The sequence below is a fragment of the Hippocampus guttulatus genome, chromosome 10 (assembly GCF_054856545.1).
Source record: "Hippocampus guttulatus isolate MCC_2025c chromosome 10, RoL_Hgut_1.0, whole genome shotgun sequence".
Classification (NCBI taxonomy): domain Eukaryota; kingdom Metazoa; phylum Chordata; class Actinopteri; order Syngnathiformes; family Syngnathidae; genus Hippocampus; species Hippocampus guttulatus.
In genome coordinates, this window is record NC_141270.1 from 7,976,789 (window position 1) to 7,996,132 (window position 19,344).

General features: G+C 42.4%; 1 protein-coding gene across 3 annotated transcripts in view; it reads right to left on the bottom strand.

The window, feature by feature from the left end:
• Window positions 1-19,344, bottom strand: part of lrmda (leucine rich melanocyte differentiation associated) — a 314,281-nt gene that overhangs the window by 82,190 nt on the left and 212,747 nt on the right. For all 3 annotated transcript variants that reach the window (XM_086122293.1, XM_086122294.1, XM_086122295.1), the window contains 3 exons: window positions 9,274-9,400; window positions 7,068-7,207; window positions 2,768-2,894 (listed from right to left, as the gene is read on the bottom strand). In XM_086122293.1, the coding sequence (XP_085978419.1) occupies window positions 2,768-2,894; window positions 7,068-7,207; window positions 9,274-9,400 (394 nt within the window). The remainder of the gene's footprint in view (window positions 1-2,767; window positions 2,895-7,067; window positions 7,208-9,273; window positions 9,401-19,344) is intronic.

Consider the following 19,344-nt stretch of genomic DNA (forward strand, 5'->3'; position numbering starts at 1 on the left):
TATGGGTAGTAGCTCTCACAAACAAGTAACTAACTAAACAAGTTATTAATCAACCGAATAACTAATCAAGAGACATGCTGGACAACTAACACAGCAACCAATAAACTAAACAACAAATGTCAACTAACAACCAAACAACTAACCACCAAAACAATGAATCAAATAACCAAAAGCCACCCACTAGCAATGAACCGACTCACCAAATAAGCGAGCAACAAACTAACCAACCTAATAACTAACCAACTGATAACCAATCAACTGATCAAACAAATAAACAAACAAATCCAACCAAATAATCCCACCAAACAACCAACCCATCCACTCATAAATTAAGCAACCAAACACCAAAATCAATAACTGAACAAGTAACCAAATAATCAACCAACAGACAACCCAACCAACCAAAAAATTTAGCAAACAATCTAAACTCACACCAACTAACCAACGAAATAACGAACCAAATAACCAAGCTCAAACCAAGCAGCAATGGACGAACTCAATAACCAAGCAAGCAACTAACCCAATATGAAATCATCAAACCACTGATCAACTAATCAAACAAATAACCAAATCAACAACCTAACCAAATAACCAATCAACTAACTCATCAACCCATAAACCGATACATTAACCAACTAATCTACCCACCAACCAACAAAGTAACTAATAACCAACCAACAAACAAAACAAGCAACCAATGAACTACCGAAACCCCCCAAAACAGCAACGACCTCAACCAACTAACCGAGAGACACACTCCTTAACCAAGCCCAACTAACTTAAAGACAAATAAATCAGCACACCAAAAATAACTAATGAACCAAGCAGATACCCAATCATCCAATTTACCATCAAGCAACATATACTGTATCCTCTTTCGTGGTGGCCTACACAATATGTACAAATTATTCTGTGCCATTGTAGCCGCGTACAAGATCCTCTGAAAAGAAAAAAAAACGTTCATAAATAGACAGTATATATCATATCGTCACGTACCGCAAATATACCTTCATCTAACTTGTGAAAAGCATGTGGAGTCACTGGCAGACGCATTTGTAACTACATGAGGCAATTAGAGAAGCCCCTCAGATGAGGAGGGGAGGGTGTCATCTGTTCGGCCCTGCATGGACAAACCTTTTAAGTCACATCATTGCTGCTGGTGTATTCTCTCTCTCTCTCTCTCTCTCTCTCTCTCTCTCTCTCTCTCTCTCTCTTTCTCTCTCTCTCGCTCAACACTTGCACCGCTTAACGCAATCCAGACAGCTAATTATGATCCTCTGTAACGAGGCAAATTGCACACACGGTGTACGGCATCCCGCTTCAAGAGGCGCAAAGCAAACACGCATCTAATTATGCCCTCGTCGGAGGCCGCTCTCCTGCTCGCTCCTTGTTAATTGGTCGCCAGCACCATTGGCGAGCTCGCAAATCACGCCGATGATGTGGACAATGAGAGCTGGGAGGTACTCATGGCTCGTCGAGTCTGCGAAAAAGTTGACGCATCGCATCTCATCGAGCTCAAGACAAATGGTACGGAAAGGCTGCGCCCACATCCCTCGGCCCAGACGGGGGAGCGTGTCCGCACACTCGGTGTAGACTCGGCTAATGAGGAACAGTGAGAACACGATTTAAAAGATGCATAAATAAATTCTGGCGCGGGAAGGAAAAAGTGGGAGTGCATCGGGAAGTCGATGTGTCTTCATCAAAGCCGTAACCTTTTACTTTGCATAAAGAATAAATAATCATATACAGCTTGTTCAAAGACGCCAAGACACAAAGACACGCACGTCACGTCAGCTAGAATCAGTAATTATCTCGGCTTTCGTCTCCCAGCCAAACATTTCTCCCGCGCTGACAAGCTATGTAAATAAAATCTCATAAAGTGACTCCAGCCTGCCAAAATCACTGTAGAGGTCCCTGGTTTCTCTTTATATCAAGTGGTTGAACACTGTTTTCATTCCACTTTCTTCCATCTAGCAAACACGCCACACGGAGGTTAAATTATTTCTGTGTTTCATGAGATCTCAAGAGGGAAGCGTAGCGATGCCAAAAGACGACACCGTCCCCGCTGACTGCCTGAAAGATTTTTTTTTTTTTCCCTTTCCCCGTGCACTTTTAAACCTCCATGCTTCTGATACGCCTACCGTGGATCCATTTTTTAAAAAAAAATTTAAACTCCCGGGCTCACCGGCGCTCCGGAGCCCCTGAGACCTTAAGACGACAAAGCGCAGCTAAATATTTCATGACCTCACAATTACATGCGATCAAATCAAGGCGAGGCATGATCATTCGCACTGCATTATCAAAGAGGCAGAAGAGGGCAAGGAAGAGTGAAAGAGGGGGTTTGAAGTCAGGTTTATCCCCGGCTCTAATTAGTCTGTGTGGCCCAAAACAAGAGTTGCGGAGGGGCGGTGGGGGGGGGGATAATTAAGGGATGGTGAGCGGCGTGTACGTGAGCTGTCATTCCAATCGCCAGCCATGTCACGCTCACCGACACAAGCACGACCGGACAGCCGCCCGTCGTCTTTGATCTGGGCTCATGCATACGGAATCAGGTCAGCCCGTGGTCACACTCGGTTACACACTTTGCACACACAGATACGCACTCTCTAAGTGAGGGTAAAATAAGAGGACCTCTCTAATCGGACACTGACACTCAAGTGTTTCGGGAAGGAGAAAGAAGATTGCAAAACAACGGCGAGGAGGTGAAACGTAACGAAAAATGGAGGCGGGGGGGGGGGGGGGGTAATAGGAAATGATCAAAACTTACGCCATCCGATTTGGGCTTGACCACCTTCATGAATGCTCCTCTCGCCTGGGCCTCTATCGCTTCTTTTCTGGTAACTTTCCTGGTGTCCAGAAACTTCAGCTGCGGCAGTTTGTGCAGAACAAAATACCTATGGGGAGGTCATCCGATTAGTCCAAAACAAACCATTAGGAGGCGGAGGAGGAATTTAAGAGGAAAAAAGACCAAGATTTAAAAAAAAAAAAAAAAAAAAAAAAAAAAATGCAAGTCACACCCTATCACACACACACACACATACATATACATATACATATATATATATAAACATTTTATTTTAAAATGTACATTACATTATACGGTGTGTTACAATCCAAAATATACACACACATTTGTTTGCAATGTTGTTGCAATTTTATTATGTTAGTTTACTTGTTAAAGGTTACTTTATTCAGTGCTGTGGAAAACACTCTCCTTAACCAAACATAAGATCAGATAAGAAAACCTTGATTTGTCTCACAATGGAGAAATTTGCAATTTACAGCAGCAACATTTTAAAGGGAAGAAAGTAGAAAAACATAAAATACAGTGTTTGCATGTGCAAAATAAATTTAAAAAATGAACTGTACACAGTACAGAATGCAATATAACATATCAGCATACTGTATTTGCAACTACATTTTACCACAACAATAAATAAATAAATGCAAGTTATGGTCAATTGTAAGTAATAATAATGATTGTAAAAAGTGTACAGTATTTTATTTGAATTAATTAGGAAAATAGTAGAAACGGTGGTACAAAACGGAAACTGTTCAAATGCAAACATGCACAAAGGACCTGTTTACTCAGACACGACGACGACGCCGAATTAACACTAATGATGTTTCCTTGAAGGTAATAACCTTCAAAGGTGATGAGAAGAAGTCGGACGTATAAATAGCATGAAAGGAGACGCTTGCCCGTCTGCCAGAGCTGTCATTCTGGTAGCATCACAGCATCTCTCCCAGCTTTCAGACACACTCTGTCTTTCATTGGGGCGGGGGATGGGGGAGTTGGGGAGAAACGTCAAAAGATAATGGTGGGAATACATCGATGACAACACACCCTTTCACAGGCTGGCAGAGAGAGAAAGAGAGTGAGAGAGCGAGAGAGAAGGGAGCGGCGTGTCAGGACCAAAAAAGGACACGCGTGCAGCAACTAAGTGGAAGGTGGGGAAGGAGGCAGGGTGTGGAGACAGAGTGAGAAGATGGCGATTGGGAAGAGGGCAGATGGCAAAATTCACGTCAACGTTTCAATCATAAGTGGTCGGCCTTTGTCAAGTTATTTTCTGACATGAGGCTGCCTGGCCTTGAAAAGGCAGAAAAGTTCAACTCCAGTCGTTTTCTTTTGCTTTATTTTCTGAAAACATTTGGACTATTTCTAAACGCTTTACGCTGGGTTGATAAGACAAAAGAAAAAATATTCTATGGAATTCCTAGTGAGACCAATGACTGCCAGTGCTGTCTTCGATCTGACCTCGAATCATCACAGTAGTTTTTCTGAGTACAAAGAGTTTGTGTGTTGTTTCCAGTTTCCAGGCTAATAGTTTTCATTGAGGGTATTCTGAGTTAAAATTAAAACAAATCGAAAGCATTGATTGTATTTTCACTCGCGGAGTCAAACATTTTGCGCATCCGTGTGCGGGGCACATCCCATGGAGACATCGGCTGCAACAAAATGAAACGCCAATATCAGCGGTTGACCGGCATCAATTAGAGAAGACTTGGGCTGCAGAGATGAAGTTTAGGAAACCTTTCACTGAATACAAAATCAGCATTGCACAGAGCGAATCCCACAGGTGACAACCGCAACGAGCAAATGAAATGGTACTGTATGTTGCTGCAGTACCGCAAATGGCCACTTGGGATCTGTCTGGCCAGTGAAGAAGGTGAAGTTTAACCACCCCGTTGACCATTGCAGCTGCAGCGGGGATGAATTGTACTTTTCTATGTCATCGCACTAATTGGCGGACGGAGGCGACACACCAGGATCCGCCACTTTCGAGACCACGGGCTCCCAAGGCACGGGCCTGGCTATTTATTGCCCAAGGCCCAGTGCTGTCATGACCTGCACACAGCCTAACCTTGTCAGACATGGAATCTGCATCACGCTCAAATTGATGTTTGACTATGTGACACATTATGAATATTACATTACAGGAGCGTAGACGACTGTCACTCTGAAACGAGCGGCTCTCCACACCAGTAAGATAAGCACGCGGGGCGGAAAAGTGAGCAGGGTAAGGAAAGTGAAAGGGAGACAAAAAAGAGGGGTGAAATATTATTCAAGAAAGGCCTGGGTACTAAATGATTAATAGGCAACACAGAGTCAGAAACAAGCACTTAGGGCTAAAACAGACAAAAGAGAGTATGCTTTTCGCCTTTTATCACATTTCACGTAAAGGACCCTGACAAATGGTGGTCATATTGCATGGCTCGGGGCCCGGCTTGATGTTTAATGCATCGACTGCCACGCTAAGGCAGCCTAGTAAACACTCATTTGTGGTGGGGAGTAGTCACACATGAAATCCATTTTGCAAACTGGAGTGTAGAGAGGGGGCCGCGTGACAAAGCTTTTAGAACGATGTGGTCGGATCCGCAGTTTGCTTGTGAAATGTTTGGAGGAAAGAGGACATCATCAAATACATGACTTACAAAAAGCTATGCGACGTGGGTGCAAAATAGCGTTGCGGCTTTTTCAAAGAACCTTTCATGACCAAGTTCTTCTGAGGTTATTTGGGGTTATTCATGACGCATCCACAAGTTCAAATTAATTCCTGACATACTCCATAAAGAGAGTGTAGTCCTTTATTTAGTGACTTGCCTTGTACTCATTCCAAATAAGTTGCAGTACCGAGTTAACCTCAAATGGATGCTGCAGACATCGACATTCATGCTAACAGACGTGTCACCATCTCGCACTTGAAATTAAATAGCATGGGACAAACCTTGTATGAGCACAAAGCTGAATGTAACGTGAGCATAGTTGCTAATGCTTATGCTTGTTATGGTTTCAGTCACTCAATCAGTAACAAATGTCGGTGTTTTCAACAAAAACAAGGAAGTGAGCTAATGTACGATGCTAGCGTTAATAAAATACATGCTCCATGTGTATCTGTCATAACTTACAATACTGTAGATTATTTTGGGTGGTGGCAGTACCAGCACCACACACACAAATCAGAATCTGTCATGCTAGCATAGATGCTACTACGCAATTGTTGTCAGGGCTAGTTTACCCGTAACCTAACCATTGACTGACTATTATCTAACATATTCTTACAGCATATCTTACCTAGTAACAAATGTTTGTTCAGTATCCATTCATTTCAAACGCACGTATCAAAAACATGGTTGTAGACGTCAATATACATGCTTAAAGACTATGTGTCATTATATTAATGTACCGTACATGTGTCATCATATGTCTTGAACGAGGGCGGAACACTTTGTACCAGCACCACACATAAATCTGAACGGTAAAGTTAGCTGACACGCATGTGCGAGCAAGAGTTATAAAAGTGGGCAAGTCCACCATTATTGCGTGTAAATGTGCCATTAAGTGATGAAAAAACAGCAACAGAAGCCAAAGAAGTCAATGAATGTATCGTACACGCTAAAGATAATACATTATATGTCATTACACGCATTTACTGTCATTATGTCTCAATATCATGTACACACAACCAGGGGTGTTCCCCAATTTTTAAGGATCTATATTTTTCTTGATGAAAGTGTTTAACAGCCACACCTTTACATTCATTTTAGTGCTATGCGACCATGTATATCATTTAAATCAAACTAATTGTGTGAAGAATGTTTACACTTCTCATCCGCACGCGATGAGTTTGATTATTGTGCCACCATCTTTGTCTTTTGAAAACTACTTAATTTCTCAACTATTTCAAATCATTGCAACATCAAAACATTCGGCTCATTCGGGAAACTGTACTGCTCATGAAGAACTATTTTTCACGCCCCCCCAAATTTTTCAGTATTTCACATTTCCCATGACAAAATTCCAAAATTAAAGCCGACATTTTACAAATTCACCCCATTCTTTCACATTTCTCATTTGATTTAAACCATTCCACGATCAAAACAGTCTTTTCTATATTCCCCAAAACATTGTTTTTTTAAATGAGAAAAAACAGTTTACCAATTCACCTGCAATTCTACAGAAAGTGCATGATCTACTTTTCGGTATAATGGAGACATAGGGTATTGCTGCTCGAAAAGAAAGGTGTTTTGCAAAGATATAGGTTCCATGGTTTCGCAGAACTGACCTGTATCTCTGGTAGTCATCCTCATCTTTATCCAGGCTGACCAGCTGGTTGGGGCAGGCCTCATTGCCCAGCAAACTGAGGTACTCCAGCGACGGGGTCACGTCAGCCAAGTGCTCCAGCAGGGCCTCAATATCAGTCAGGTGTCAAAGGGCGGATGTCAAGGACCTAGCGCTGTTAATTACATTAGCATTTACTACCCACAGCGCTGTTCTCGGCCCTGTCGGCCCACGAACACATCACTGTCACACGTACGGAGGTGCTCAAAGGAGCTAGTCACCAGCTTTGTGCGACACAGGGCCAATTTAAGGCGCAGGCTTTGGCGTATAGCAGTGACACAATTTGGCTGCTTTTCTCTTCATCTCTTTCATTTCCTAGGTGGCCGGCTTCAGAATAGTGACAGCATGATGGATGCCCTGCGGTTCAAACAGTCCGTGCTTCCCAGAGCTGCAACCGTGGAAAACTTTTTGCCAATCGTGGAAAAAAACAAACAGCCTTGAAAGCAGGCACATTCATCACTAATACATTCACTTGGAAAATTGAGCCCCGAAAGTGTCAAAATACAACGGCGCTAATGCTGCGCTCAAGCTATAAAATGGCAGTGCGCCACGACAGGATGTACATAATTGGCCTATTAGCATGCGCCCGCCACTTCACAACCCAAGTCGGCACACGGTCGCAGACGCCCCCCCCCCCACCCCCTCCCCATTTTTAATGTTGACTCTTGAAGTGCGTGCGTGAGTGTTAATGTATGTGAGAGGGCGAGCCACCGCTGGGGTCTGAGGAAGCCAAGTGAAAAGAGGACACACTGCCGAACCGGTTCGGAAACCGAGAAGGGAAGTTAGCGTGTTTATGTCTTGATCATTAACAGCCTTGTATTTTGTCAACGCCTCGGCTTTAGGGTGGCTGACTTCTCTTTTACCATGGAAACTCAAGGTACATTTACAACACAACCACCTTGTAAAAACGGGAAAACATTATCGTATTTTTTTTTTAAATGGAAGCAGTATATAAAATGGACGGATGGGTTCAAATAGCAAAGAAGATAAACGCTACAGCACTGTCTTCTGTCTAGACATTTAAAAAAAAAATGTATCGACTAAAATAATCCCGTTATCAATATGATGAAGATATTGCTAAAAGGAACATTAAAAAAAAGTGCTTCAAGTATGGTTTTGAATACACAAAAACACAAAAGTAGTCCAATGCACGTTCGATAAATGTTAAGCAGCAGCAACCAAAATGAGTTTTCATGCTTCACCTCACAGAATGGATTCAAAATGACTAAGAACACAGTAATGTATTTAACTAGCATCGCTGGTGTACAATTTTGGGTGGCGCTTGACTTGGTGCCCCCCCCACCCATCCATTCCCTGCAAACACTAAAGTATAATTATCTTGAATTACCCTTTTGCTGCTGCCAGATGTTTGAGTTGTGTACGTGTACATAGGGATAAATGTAAAGGCATGATAAATGTAAATGCATCTGCAATGCACTGCAATTCAGGACAAATCGGCTTCTGTGTTTTTGTATTACTAAAATACTAGCATGTACAAACCTTATGTAAAAGGATATTTTAACATGAAATTGTCATACATCTGAATTTCCAGATGTATTTTACAGTTCAAAAACATAGTAAAGCACATCATTATTAGGATTTGTATTATTAAGATATGAAATGATAGTTCTTCACTTGCATTTGAGAAAAGAAAAGTTGTGGTCCTTAAACATTAGGCTTGGTTCATTATTTACTTCTTAAAGCAGCCCAGTACATTGGCAAACATTTTGAAATGAAGAGTTACATTTTGAAAATCATAACTCGTGTTCAAAACGGTAAAATATTGAGAGTTCACTGAAATCGAAAGATTCTGCATTAAAGCAATCCATGTTGCCAATGGTTTCTGAGATGCCTAACTGGCAGTGGTGATCTAATCAATGCGTTCAACACTCTACATGTTCATTGGCACAGCAAACACTCTTCTCTTCGATAGCACTGTATGTTGTCGCTGACTTGTAATCTGACTCCACTAGAGGTCCCTGTGGCTCAGAAACAGCTCCTCGGTGGAGCTCCTCCACACTCAAGCGCCCCGCAAAGCCATTAAAAGCATTCCCTCAAGCCAAGAAAACCAAGAGCCGATGATGACGTCCGCATTTGTCTTTTTTCTTACAGGGCTATTAAGGAAAGAGTCTATTTGCTTGAAAGGATATTTTGTTCTTATTGAGCGTCAAGGTGTGCAGGTTCGGTAACCTGGGCAACCGGAGGTCATTCCCAAGCAGATTGTTGTCGGCGACCAGCTCTTCCAGCTCAGTGAACGTTTTGAGGCCTGCCAGGGACCTGCAATGATAAGGCCAGAGGAAAAGACGGGTTATGGTCGGAGATAAATATTTCACATGCTGAAAGAGTTTATGTCCGGGCCTGTCAGTGCAGAGGGGGGTGAATGACAAGAATTAGTGGCGCTGAGCTCCCCCTGGCATGGCGAGGCATCCTTCAGAGGCTGGCAGGATGAGGGATGGGGGTCACTTGTGAGTAGCCAGGATTCAAAACAAAAGGCTTCAGAAATGCGGCGGGCAGGATGAATTTGTCAATGTCTTGTGCCTTGAGGCGCCCAGTTTCGCCTGACCCCAACCCTCCATTCCCAAGACAAATCACTCTGTCACAGTTCACCTTCACTCCCCAGACACAAATTTAACTTGTCATCCATCATTTTCACACAGGAAGCGGAACACGCTCGCCATCGCACATGGAATGGAAGGCAAACTTTTCTCTTCAGAGGTTGGAAAACCTTAAAGAGACAGTGCCGATTTTCCTCTGACCGGGGCAACCCCCGCCCTCACCCGCTAACGCATTCACACAGCCTTATCATAAAAATGATGAAGGGTGGTGTCAGGAGTAATATTAGGACCGTGCAAAGTTCAAGCTGTAAAAGGAGCACAATGGCAGTGTGTGCTGTCCAATCCTTCAACGCGGTGTGGACGTGTCCTAGGTGACTTTATTGGCATTTAAATCAGACGCAGGCAGGCAACCTCTCAATAGATTTTGCCATCTAAAGAGCATTCCTAATGGCATTTTTATTCATCAAGTACATCAATAACTGCAGCCATCGAAGCTCCCGCCTGATAAAAGTACATCTCTGCTCTCTGACAGCGCCGCATATCTTACTCAAAGGCACCGTGACGTCTAAACAGATGCAGCGCTAACAAATTCTTGACTTGCGTCAATAGGAGAACTTTATCGTGACAATCTGCAAATGGAAGGCAGGAAGCAGTGGGCACGGTGTAACATTCATCATGCAAAAGAAAGCAACACATTGGCAAAGCGAGGATTAAAAATATATATATATGCTGCGGTGTGCACTCGGAACTACTAAAATGTTGACTTATTACATGAATTGAACTCATTCAGGTTTAGAACTCCAAAAGAGTATTTTTATTTTTTGGGGGGGGGGGGGGGGGGTTCAACATGCAGACAAAGAGGAAGGCAACATGTCCCACTGGACATCCTCCTATTATTAATTGCACTGCATATGTTATCATCACAGCTTTGAATACGTTCATGCAACCCCACCCTAAGATTGATATCTTATTTAAAGATGATAAAGGTACGTACATTTGATACAAATTACAAGCAAAAAGGAGAAGAAAAAAAAAATCTCACCATCTGAAAGCTTCTTTCACACTTCCGTTTGTCAACCACTGAGAACAATGAAGGATCAATAGAAGCTGTTAAGCATTGCAGTCAAGTGCTCAAGGCAAGGAACCACATTTGGAAGGTTAAACCAAAATTGATGCCGCATGCCTCATTTTAAGGCCATGCCATTTCCCTCATTCATTCATTCGTCAGAATTAAATTTGTATTTAGTTAATTTAACTTCCCTCGTGGGATTTTTATAAGAAAATATCTTTACAGAAGTTATCAATTTAAAAAAAAGATGAAGTAAATATGAATGAACCCAGACATTGTTGCTCTCCAATAAAAACTCTCTTTTTCAAAGTTAGAATGATGTCAAAACTGAGTAAGGAGACAAAATGTATGACCCATGTTGAGATGTCAGGTCATAAAAGACAAAATGTGAACACTGGGAAATAAAGGTACATTGTGTAATTGAATTGGATTGGATAAATGTTATTGCCAAATGTACTGTATGTGAAACAGACAGCACACATGAAATTTCTTCCCTCTCAAAACAAAACAAGAGGAGCCGCTGCGGGTGTCCGCGCCGCCATCAAAAGAAAAGTTAACAAAAAAAGACAAAATAATACAAAATGACAAATCATGCGCTTGCCATCGTAGTGGTAAACTAATAGGATGCGAGGACCTAAGTTTGAAGCGCGTGCATTTTGAAGCCTGACGGTGCCTCAGAAAGACCAGACTTAACCTACCACCAATTCCTTCAGCAGAGTTACAAGCAAAATGTCATCACAAACAGCTTCATGTATTCCCTCAAATGACGATGTAATGCTTTGCACAAAGTTTGGATCGGGTGATTTGTCACCTTCGGGTATCCGTAGAAGAAAGATGGCGGCGAGACATGTCAGCCCCCTGTAAGGTGAGGCGCGACCCAGGTAATATAATTAGTGATTACTAGACCTACGATTATTAAAAAAAAAATAAAAATAAAAAAGTATAGTTGTGACATGAATTCATGATAGAACATATTTTTTGCATATTATTGAAATAATGGTTTATCTATCTATCTATCTATATATACTGTAGATATATGAAATAATTAATGAACTTTTTTTTTTTTTTAAAGCTACACACCGACCCTTTAAGCTGAACAAAAATCAAATACTGTAGGCATGCTGCTTTGAGTATTTTAATTCTAACAGAAATCCACTTCAACTGCCATCTTTTTCAATTTTGGACAGACTCCACCTCACACAGCGAGTACACAAATTGGGTGCAACATTGAACCAGAAAGGGGAAAAAAAAGCAAAACAAAAATTGCAACCACCTCACACGGAAATGAACAAATCAGCAAGTTGCTGCTGACAGCGAGGCAAGGCAGATTGATGCCTCGTTTCAAAAGGCGTCTATACACTTTTGCGCCCAAACAGACACACACTTTAAAACACACAGAGCGGCGACTGACAGCACCTATAGCTGGTATTGCTGTTGGCTGACAAGCTCTTATCGCTTCTGACTAACACGCGAGTAAGATGGATGTGCACGCAGACCTGTTTTTTTTTTAATGCTATATGGTGCTGCTCAGCAATTCTATGAAGCAAAGCACCAGTCCCAATATCAGTCATACAGCACCTTGCGATTAATACATGAATAAAACAACAGTGCTTTTGTATTGAAAGGGGCAAAATGAGTTTTATGAGAAAAATAGAACGATATCATGTTGTGCTTTACAAAAACATGCAGTCGTGTCAGAATTAAACGGAAGTAAAAAGACACACTTTGCATCAGTTGATTGGCCATTAACTTTTTACAATTAACAAACATTTTTTTGATCCTCCAAGGCTACTGTATTGAGCCTCAAGGATTGACTGTGAAAGAAAATAGCCACAAATGAGCGCCGGCAATTTGAGAACAAAACACAATAAAAGTGTGTTTTCCCCAAATAAATATGGAACGTTAATTTGTGCGGTAATACTGCCACTACGATAAACCTGATTCTAAAGCGCTACATGAGTGCTAGCGCTAACAGGGAAGTGGCGAGCAGCTCTGTCACTTCACATGAGATATGGTCGAGCATTTCTGGGACTTGTAGTATCACAGTACATGCATTATGGTGTAAAAACTGATCGGCTCGGACTTGATCCACCATCTTAGAAAAACAACTATGATTATTCATCGTAATAACTAGCATCACCGGTGATAATTTTAGGCATGCTAAAATGGAATTTAGCATCCCAAAATATAATCTCATATGCCCAAATTGTATAATATTGCACCTATTCCTTCCTATACCTTTCTTTGGTTAGTTGAGGGTCGTTTTTTCGGGGGCAGAAGTGAATTTCACAGCACAGTGCAGGTACTGTATGTGACTTGACATACACTTCTCAAACATATGCAATTAATCTGCAAGTGTAATTGGTGTTAATGTGTAGTTTGGCACATCACTGGATAAACGGGATTTTGTTTGCCACTCCCTAACTTTTGACACCTGTAAATGTGTGTGTGTGTGTGTGTGTGCATGTGTGTGTGTGTGTGTGTGCATGTGTGTGTGTGTGCATGTGTGTGTGTGTGCATGTGTGTGTGTGTGCATGTGTGTGTGCGTGTGTGTGTGTGTGTGTGTGCGTGTGTGCATGCGCTGCTGCAATCCTGTGGGTTATGTTATTAGCTGCTTGGTTAAAGGGAGCCGCATGACACAGGGGGGAGCCTTATTAATTGTTGTTTTCATGTCACCGCCGCTGCGTGCACTGGCTGATTTAATCAGTTAAATTCACAGCCAGGGGAACGAGCAGCCACTGAGTCCCATCCAGCATTAACTACAACGCAGAGATTGAAGCACTCGAAGGCTTGCCAGCTTTCACTGTGCATTTCCCTATGGTGCTTTCATTATTGCATTCCCCCCCCCCCTTACTTGTTCTACAACGCAGCTTCGAAACAGTGCAAAGTTCAAGCGATGCAGTAAAAACGTAGTCAAGTGAGCTTTTCTTGCTGTTGACAAAACTAATGCATGGAATCGTTTTGAGTCCTCAAAATCTTCAGGATTTTAATGAAAATGCGTAACATAAAAAAACATAAGCACAACAAATAGATGATCGCAACACAATATCATGAAGACTCATAAAGTGCTTCACACGGTTAAAAATGGGAGAAAGTCAGGGTGCCCTTGGTAGGCCGCTGATGGGATTTGAACCGCAACCTTCTAAAATTTGCGTGTTAACCACGAGACCACCACACTTCCCGACAATATGTTGACAATAGGAGTAAAAATAAAAGGATCGACACAGCAGATTTCAGTTTAGTCATATTGGCCGGTGGATCCAGTGGTTAGCGCGTCGACCTCACAGTCGGGGTACCGGGTTCAATTCCAGCTCAGGCCTCCCTGTATGGAGTTTGCATGTTCTCCCGGGGCCTGCGTGGGTTTTCTCCGGGTACTCCGGTTTCCTCCCACATTCCAAAAACATGCATGGCAGGCTGATTGAACACTCCAAATTGTCCCTAGGTGTGAGTGTGAGTGTGGATGGTTGTTCGACCGTGTGTGCCCTGCGATTGGCTGGCAACCGGTTCAGGGTGTCCCTCGCCTACTGCCCGAAGATGGTTGGGATAGGCTCCAGCACCCCTCCCCCCGCGACCCTTGTGAGGATAAGCCGATCGGAAAATGGATAGACGGACGCATGTAAAAATGTTCAAATACAATCAGCAACACATCATTTTCACTGCCTCTACATTGTGGACACCTTAACTAGCTTGTAGCTAGTGGAGCAAAATATTACAACCAGTAGAACCCTCAACATTAATACAGTTTAGTACCTCTCAAAACTAATTTTATCTTTTGATACAGCTCATGTGTTGGGTCTCGCTGAATTGGCGGCTAATTAACGAAGAACCCGAGTAATAATAATGCTGGTATTCATTGAAGATGCTAAGTAATTGGATTTATGATATGTATAGTGCTGTTATTGCTTTTTGCCTCTAACGAGGTGAGGAGATGAATCATTTTCTTGTTAAGGTAATTATCATCCGCCTGACTATCACAGCTAATCCGTTACGCTAACGATCACCACTTTGCACGTGTAACTCGGGCTCATACATCACGTGTGCACCGTGTGCATAATCCTCTACTGAAGGCACACCGACAACAACAATAGAAATATTCATCCGGAACAAAGTGTCAGCGCGGCGGCAGGATGAAGATGATGATGATAAAGTAGACAAGGACAGTGCAGCCATCGAGCGGCCGATCGATTGGACGGATGCTAACGCAGACATAGTGATTGATAAATCGCTGCTGACAAGCGCACGAAGAAAACCCTCGACCGTTATTGGCTGAAATGTCAGTCACTGCTGCCAATGTTGCACTCCGTGCGGCGTCATGTCATATATCCTCAGGCACGGCGGTGGTAAAAATGGCGGTAGGCAGCTTGAGCTCGTTTACATGCTTGAACCCGACTTTTTTCTCATGCCTGCTGCCAAAAGGAATCATATGTGACCTTTTTTGGGGGTACAACATGTTCGCTTTCACAGTGGCCATTAAAGCTGTCATTTACCAATGTCACTATTCCGGGTGAAAAGTACCAAAAGAAACAGTGTCTGGACTCTGGCTGTGATGGTGCAGTGTGGAAAACAAGCTGTTCCAATTTAGGTGAGAGGTAGTGCACAATAGGTTTCATGAACAGTATGAAAAGACTGAGAGGGTGCAGAAATGCATTGAAACATTCGCTTCAACGGAGAGGCCACTGCTCAAGACTGACAGCAAAAACCGAGGTCCCGTTCAGAGGGCAACATATAAACGTTTGATGAATTGACCAATAGCGGTGCCACCATGGCCTTCATATGTGCATAATGGACTCTTCAGAGCGCACTTCAGTTTGCCTGCCAGGATAAGGTAGCGTAATGAATGGGGAGAGGTGGACTTGGGCAAAGCGGAACGCGACGGCCTTTAATAAACTTAATAAAGAGTGAATATGGCCAGGCAGCGTGGAGAGCAATTCAGCCTCAAATATTTGAGAAATATTCAAATATTCAGATGATAAGACAAAATTACTTGATCTCTTTCTATATATATATATATATATATATCTATATCTATATATAGATATATATATCTATATATATAGTGCTTTATTTAATTACTTGGAGGCACTACAAAGTATGTCATTCAAAGGTGAACTGAAATGCTACATGTTCTGCTGTATTTTATTCACATAACAAATATGCCTACATATTTAATATAATACATTTATAAATAATACATGTTAAATAGTGATAATACACGTGAGTTGTAGCCCTGTGCTGGTTCCACGTTGCTGTTCTTCGGGTCCCAAACTGACGGAGAGGAAAGCAACATCTTTGCTTGTTGTAGCCAAGCAGTGTACTCCTGTGTGCCTCAATTGCTTCAAGATACAATTAATTGAATTTATATTCTATAGCACTTGTCCTCAAGTAGGGTTAGTGTGAGCTGAGACTATCCCAGGCAACCTCGGGCGAGAGGCGGGGTAGACACCGTCAATCACAGTAGATAGAGACAACAAGCTACTCACACATCCATTCACACCAAAATTAAGTAAGGATGGGGAGAATATATAAAATCAGGAAGGATGGAGTTGAGATTTAAACTTTGACTCTCAAAACTGTTGGGCAGATGTGCTTACCAACATAGCAGACCTCTGTGTGGACACATTTTTGCATTTGCAAATACACAGACAGGTATTTGCACATTTCTTTTGAAACATATCTGCTGTTGTTCACTGAAATAATCACCAATTTGCTTTTTTGTTTTCAGGCAAGAGGAACAGATATATTGATTTGCTGCCATTTTGTGCAGTGAATTGAGGAGATTGAGTGGCATTTCGAACCAATATAAACCTATTCTTATAAATCAGCAAAAGTAACTCATGGAATTTCTCGATTCTTGGCATAGCTCCGTCCCTGTTTCACTATAATGATAATCAATAAATCCCGTGGGCATGCAAAAATTTAAGCAAATGGAAAAAAAAGCAACTTGGGCATCATAACGACCAAAAAAATATGCAGATTTTTGCATCAGTACACCAAAATCCATTGCTATATCTCCACACTCAAATCCACAACAATAACAAATAAACATCAAAATAGACTAGCCTCAAAAACACTTCTTGGGATTAAACAAAACCAAATGACATCTGTCAAGCTAATGAATTCAAGGCAACCCCTCAAACCTTCTCTGCTCCCACCTCCACACAAATCCAGTAAGGTCTCTTCCCGCCGGCCTTTTACGCCTCTCCGTACACGCGTTCCTGACGGCGAAGGCGAATTCGACGCGCCATTATCAGACACCCATCTCCCTCCCGCCACACAGCTCGCACTTTCTCACCCGGAGACTTCTCAGTGTGGCACTCCTCCTTCATTGCGGCGCCAGGCCTCAGGTGGCAGTCATTTAAAGATCACACATCCAGGACATCACCTCTCCTCGTGAATGCGTGTCACTTCACACATGGCAAGGGGATTACACGTCTCTTTCTTACTGTAGGCAGCTGCAAATGACTATTAATGGCAATGCAAATCATTTAGAGTACACGAGACGCCGGCAGCCATTCTCTTTATGTGGTTTCACTCTTAATCGGCTCTGACTATTGCGCCGTGTTCGCTCCTGATAGCCAAAAATGCATAAAGACACAGCTGTCAATTGGAAGCGGCATGTCGGATTGAACTTTGCACGAGGTTGCATCATTTGCAAAAAAAAACAAACAAAATATGTCTCCTGCCGAGTGAATTCAAGTGGGGAGAAATCTGTGAAATATAACTTGAAAAGTTCTTTGTTGACAAGGATGTTGAGGAATTTGGCTGTTTGTTGCCTCACGGTTATTATATGGACATGTATGGTGGCTGAGTGGGATGAACAAATTGGGAAACACTTTCACAAACGGGAACGCAACACAGAACGTGATTTTACGGAATTTAAAATTAATTTACTAAATTGAAACAAAATTCATAAAATGATGAACATTTCTACAAAAGCTAAAGCACATTTATAAAATATGAACATATGAAAATGTGAAAATATATGAGTGACAAAAATGTAATAATTTGAGAATTTCTATATTCCTTTGCAATCCCCGAAACAAATTTAGAAAATGAGAATATTTTACTAACGCATACATATTTGCAAACTGGAAAACAAATGTGACAATATTGAAAATAAATGCACAAAACGGATAAAAGTCTCAACCAAAATTACATACTGCAAAACCAAAGTCAAAAATGTAAAACAGACAACTGCTCCCACCGCTAAAAAAATATATACAAAAGGGAAAACAAGTTCAACATTTCATGAGTCAAAAACTCTAATTCTACCAAGCAAGCAAAACTCACGGTAAGCGTAACTTCAGTAAAAGCGTGTCGCCAAACAGCCAGTAAAGAAAGCTTTCGGTAATACACGCATACAACGAGCATCCCCATTGGCCAGGAGAAATAGCCTTCAAATTGAAGTACTTTTGTATTACACGGCAGCGCCACCATTCACTTTGGATTGCAAATGAGTGACCATACACGTTCCATTTTGAAAATGTGTTTTCAATCTTTTAATTTAGCTTAATCACTGTTGAGAGTGAGTGTTGAATTGCGAACAACGAACGTGTACGTTTGACTGATATGGACCCTGCATCGTTTGACTGCTATGCTAGCCCCATGGATCTCCCTGCTGAGTGTGTGAGGTTAATATTCTCTCTCGATGTCATTAGCGCTGATGGAGAGTGCAGTGAATCAGATGGGATGCTGTCAATCCACACGCACACGCACACGCACACGCACACGCACACGCACACACACACACACACACACACACACACACACACACACACACACACACACACACACACACACACACACACACGCACGCAGTGAGAGCCAGGGCCAGAACAAATCAGAGCCGCTGCACTGAGGTCAACATCACCTGGCCTCGGGTTTCTCCAATCCCCGTCTTAATAACGACCTCGGGATCAAGCCTGGCCCTGGGATAAGAACTTGACAGACATTCTTGTCAGGTTCAACCTCATAAGCCTTGCTTGACCCTGCGTCGACCCTGAAAGCTCTGACGATGATGCAGCATTGAAAGGGCCGGCCGGGCCGGGGTGGGCGGGGCGGGGCAAAACAGAAGGCCTGCCCGGCTTTGCCGCTAATGAAGCGCTCACTAAAGGTGGAGGTCTCTGTTAAAAGATTGCCCAATGACAGCCACTTAGCGTGCATGATGGGAGTCATGATGTTATCAGATGAAAAAAGTATCACGGGAAGGGAAGTTGCAAATGTATGAGAACAATCCCATGTATCAAAAACATGCATGGTAGGTTGATTGAGCGCTCCAAATAGTGTGATTCTGAGTGCAAATGGTTGTTTGTCTCTGTATGCCCTGCGATTGCCTGGCAAGCAGTTCAGGGTGTACCCCGCCTACTGCCCGAAGAGAGCTGGGATACGCCCGGGACCTTTTTGAGAATAAGCCGATCAGATAATAGATGGATGTCACCACATGCAATGCTACTGTCTATCCTTGATGCCTTTTTTCTCTCAGAAAAGTGCGAGTCGGTTCACCGATTGGCCTCAGTGCACAAATAAGCAAGCTTTCAGCCTTATAACATTGGCTCAATCACCCAAGGCATATTGTATTACGTTCACTCAAAATGAGA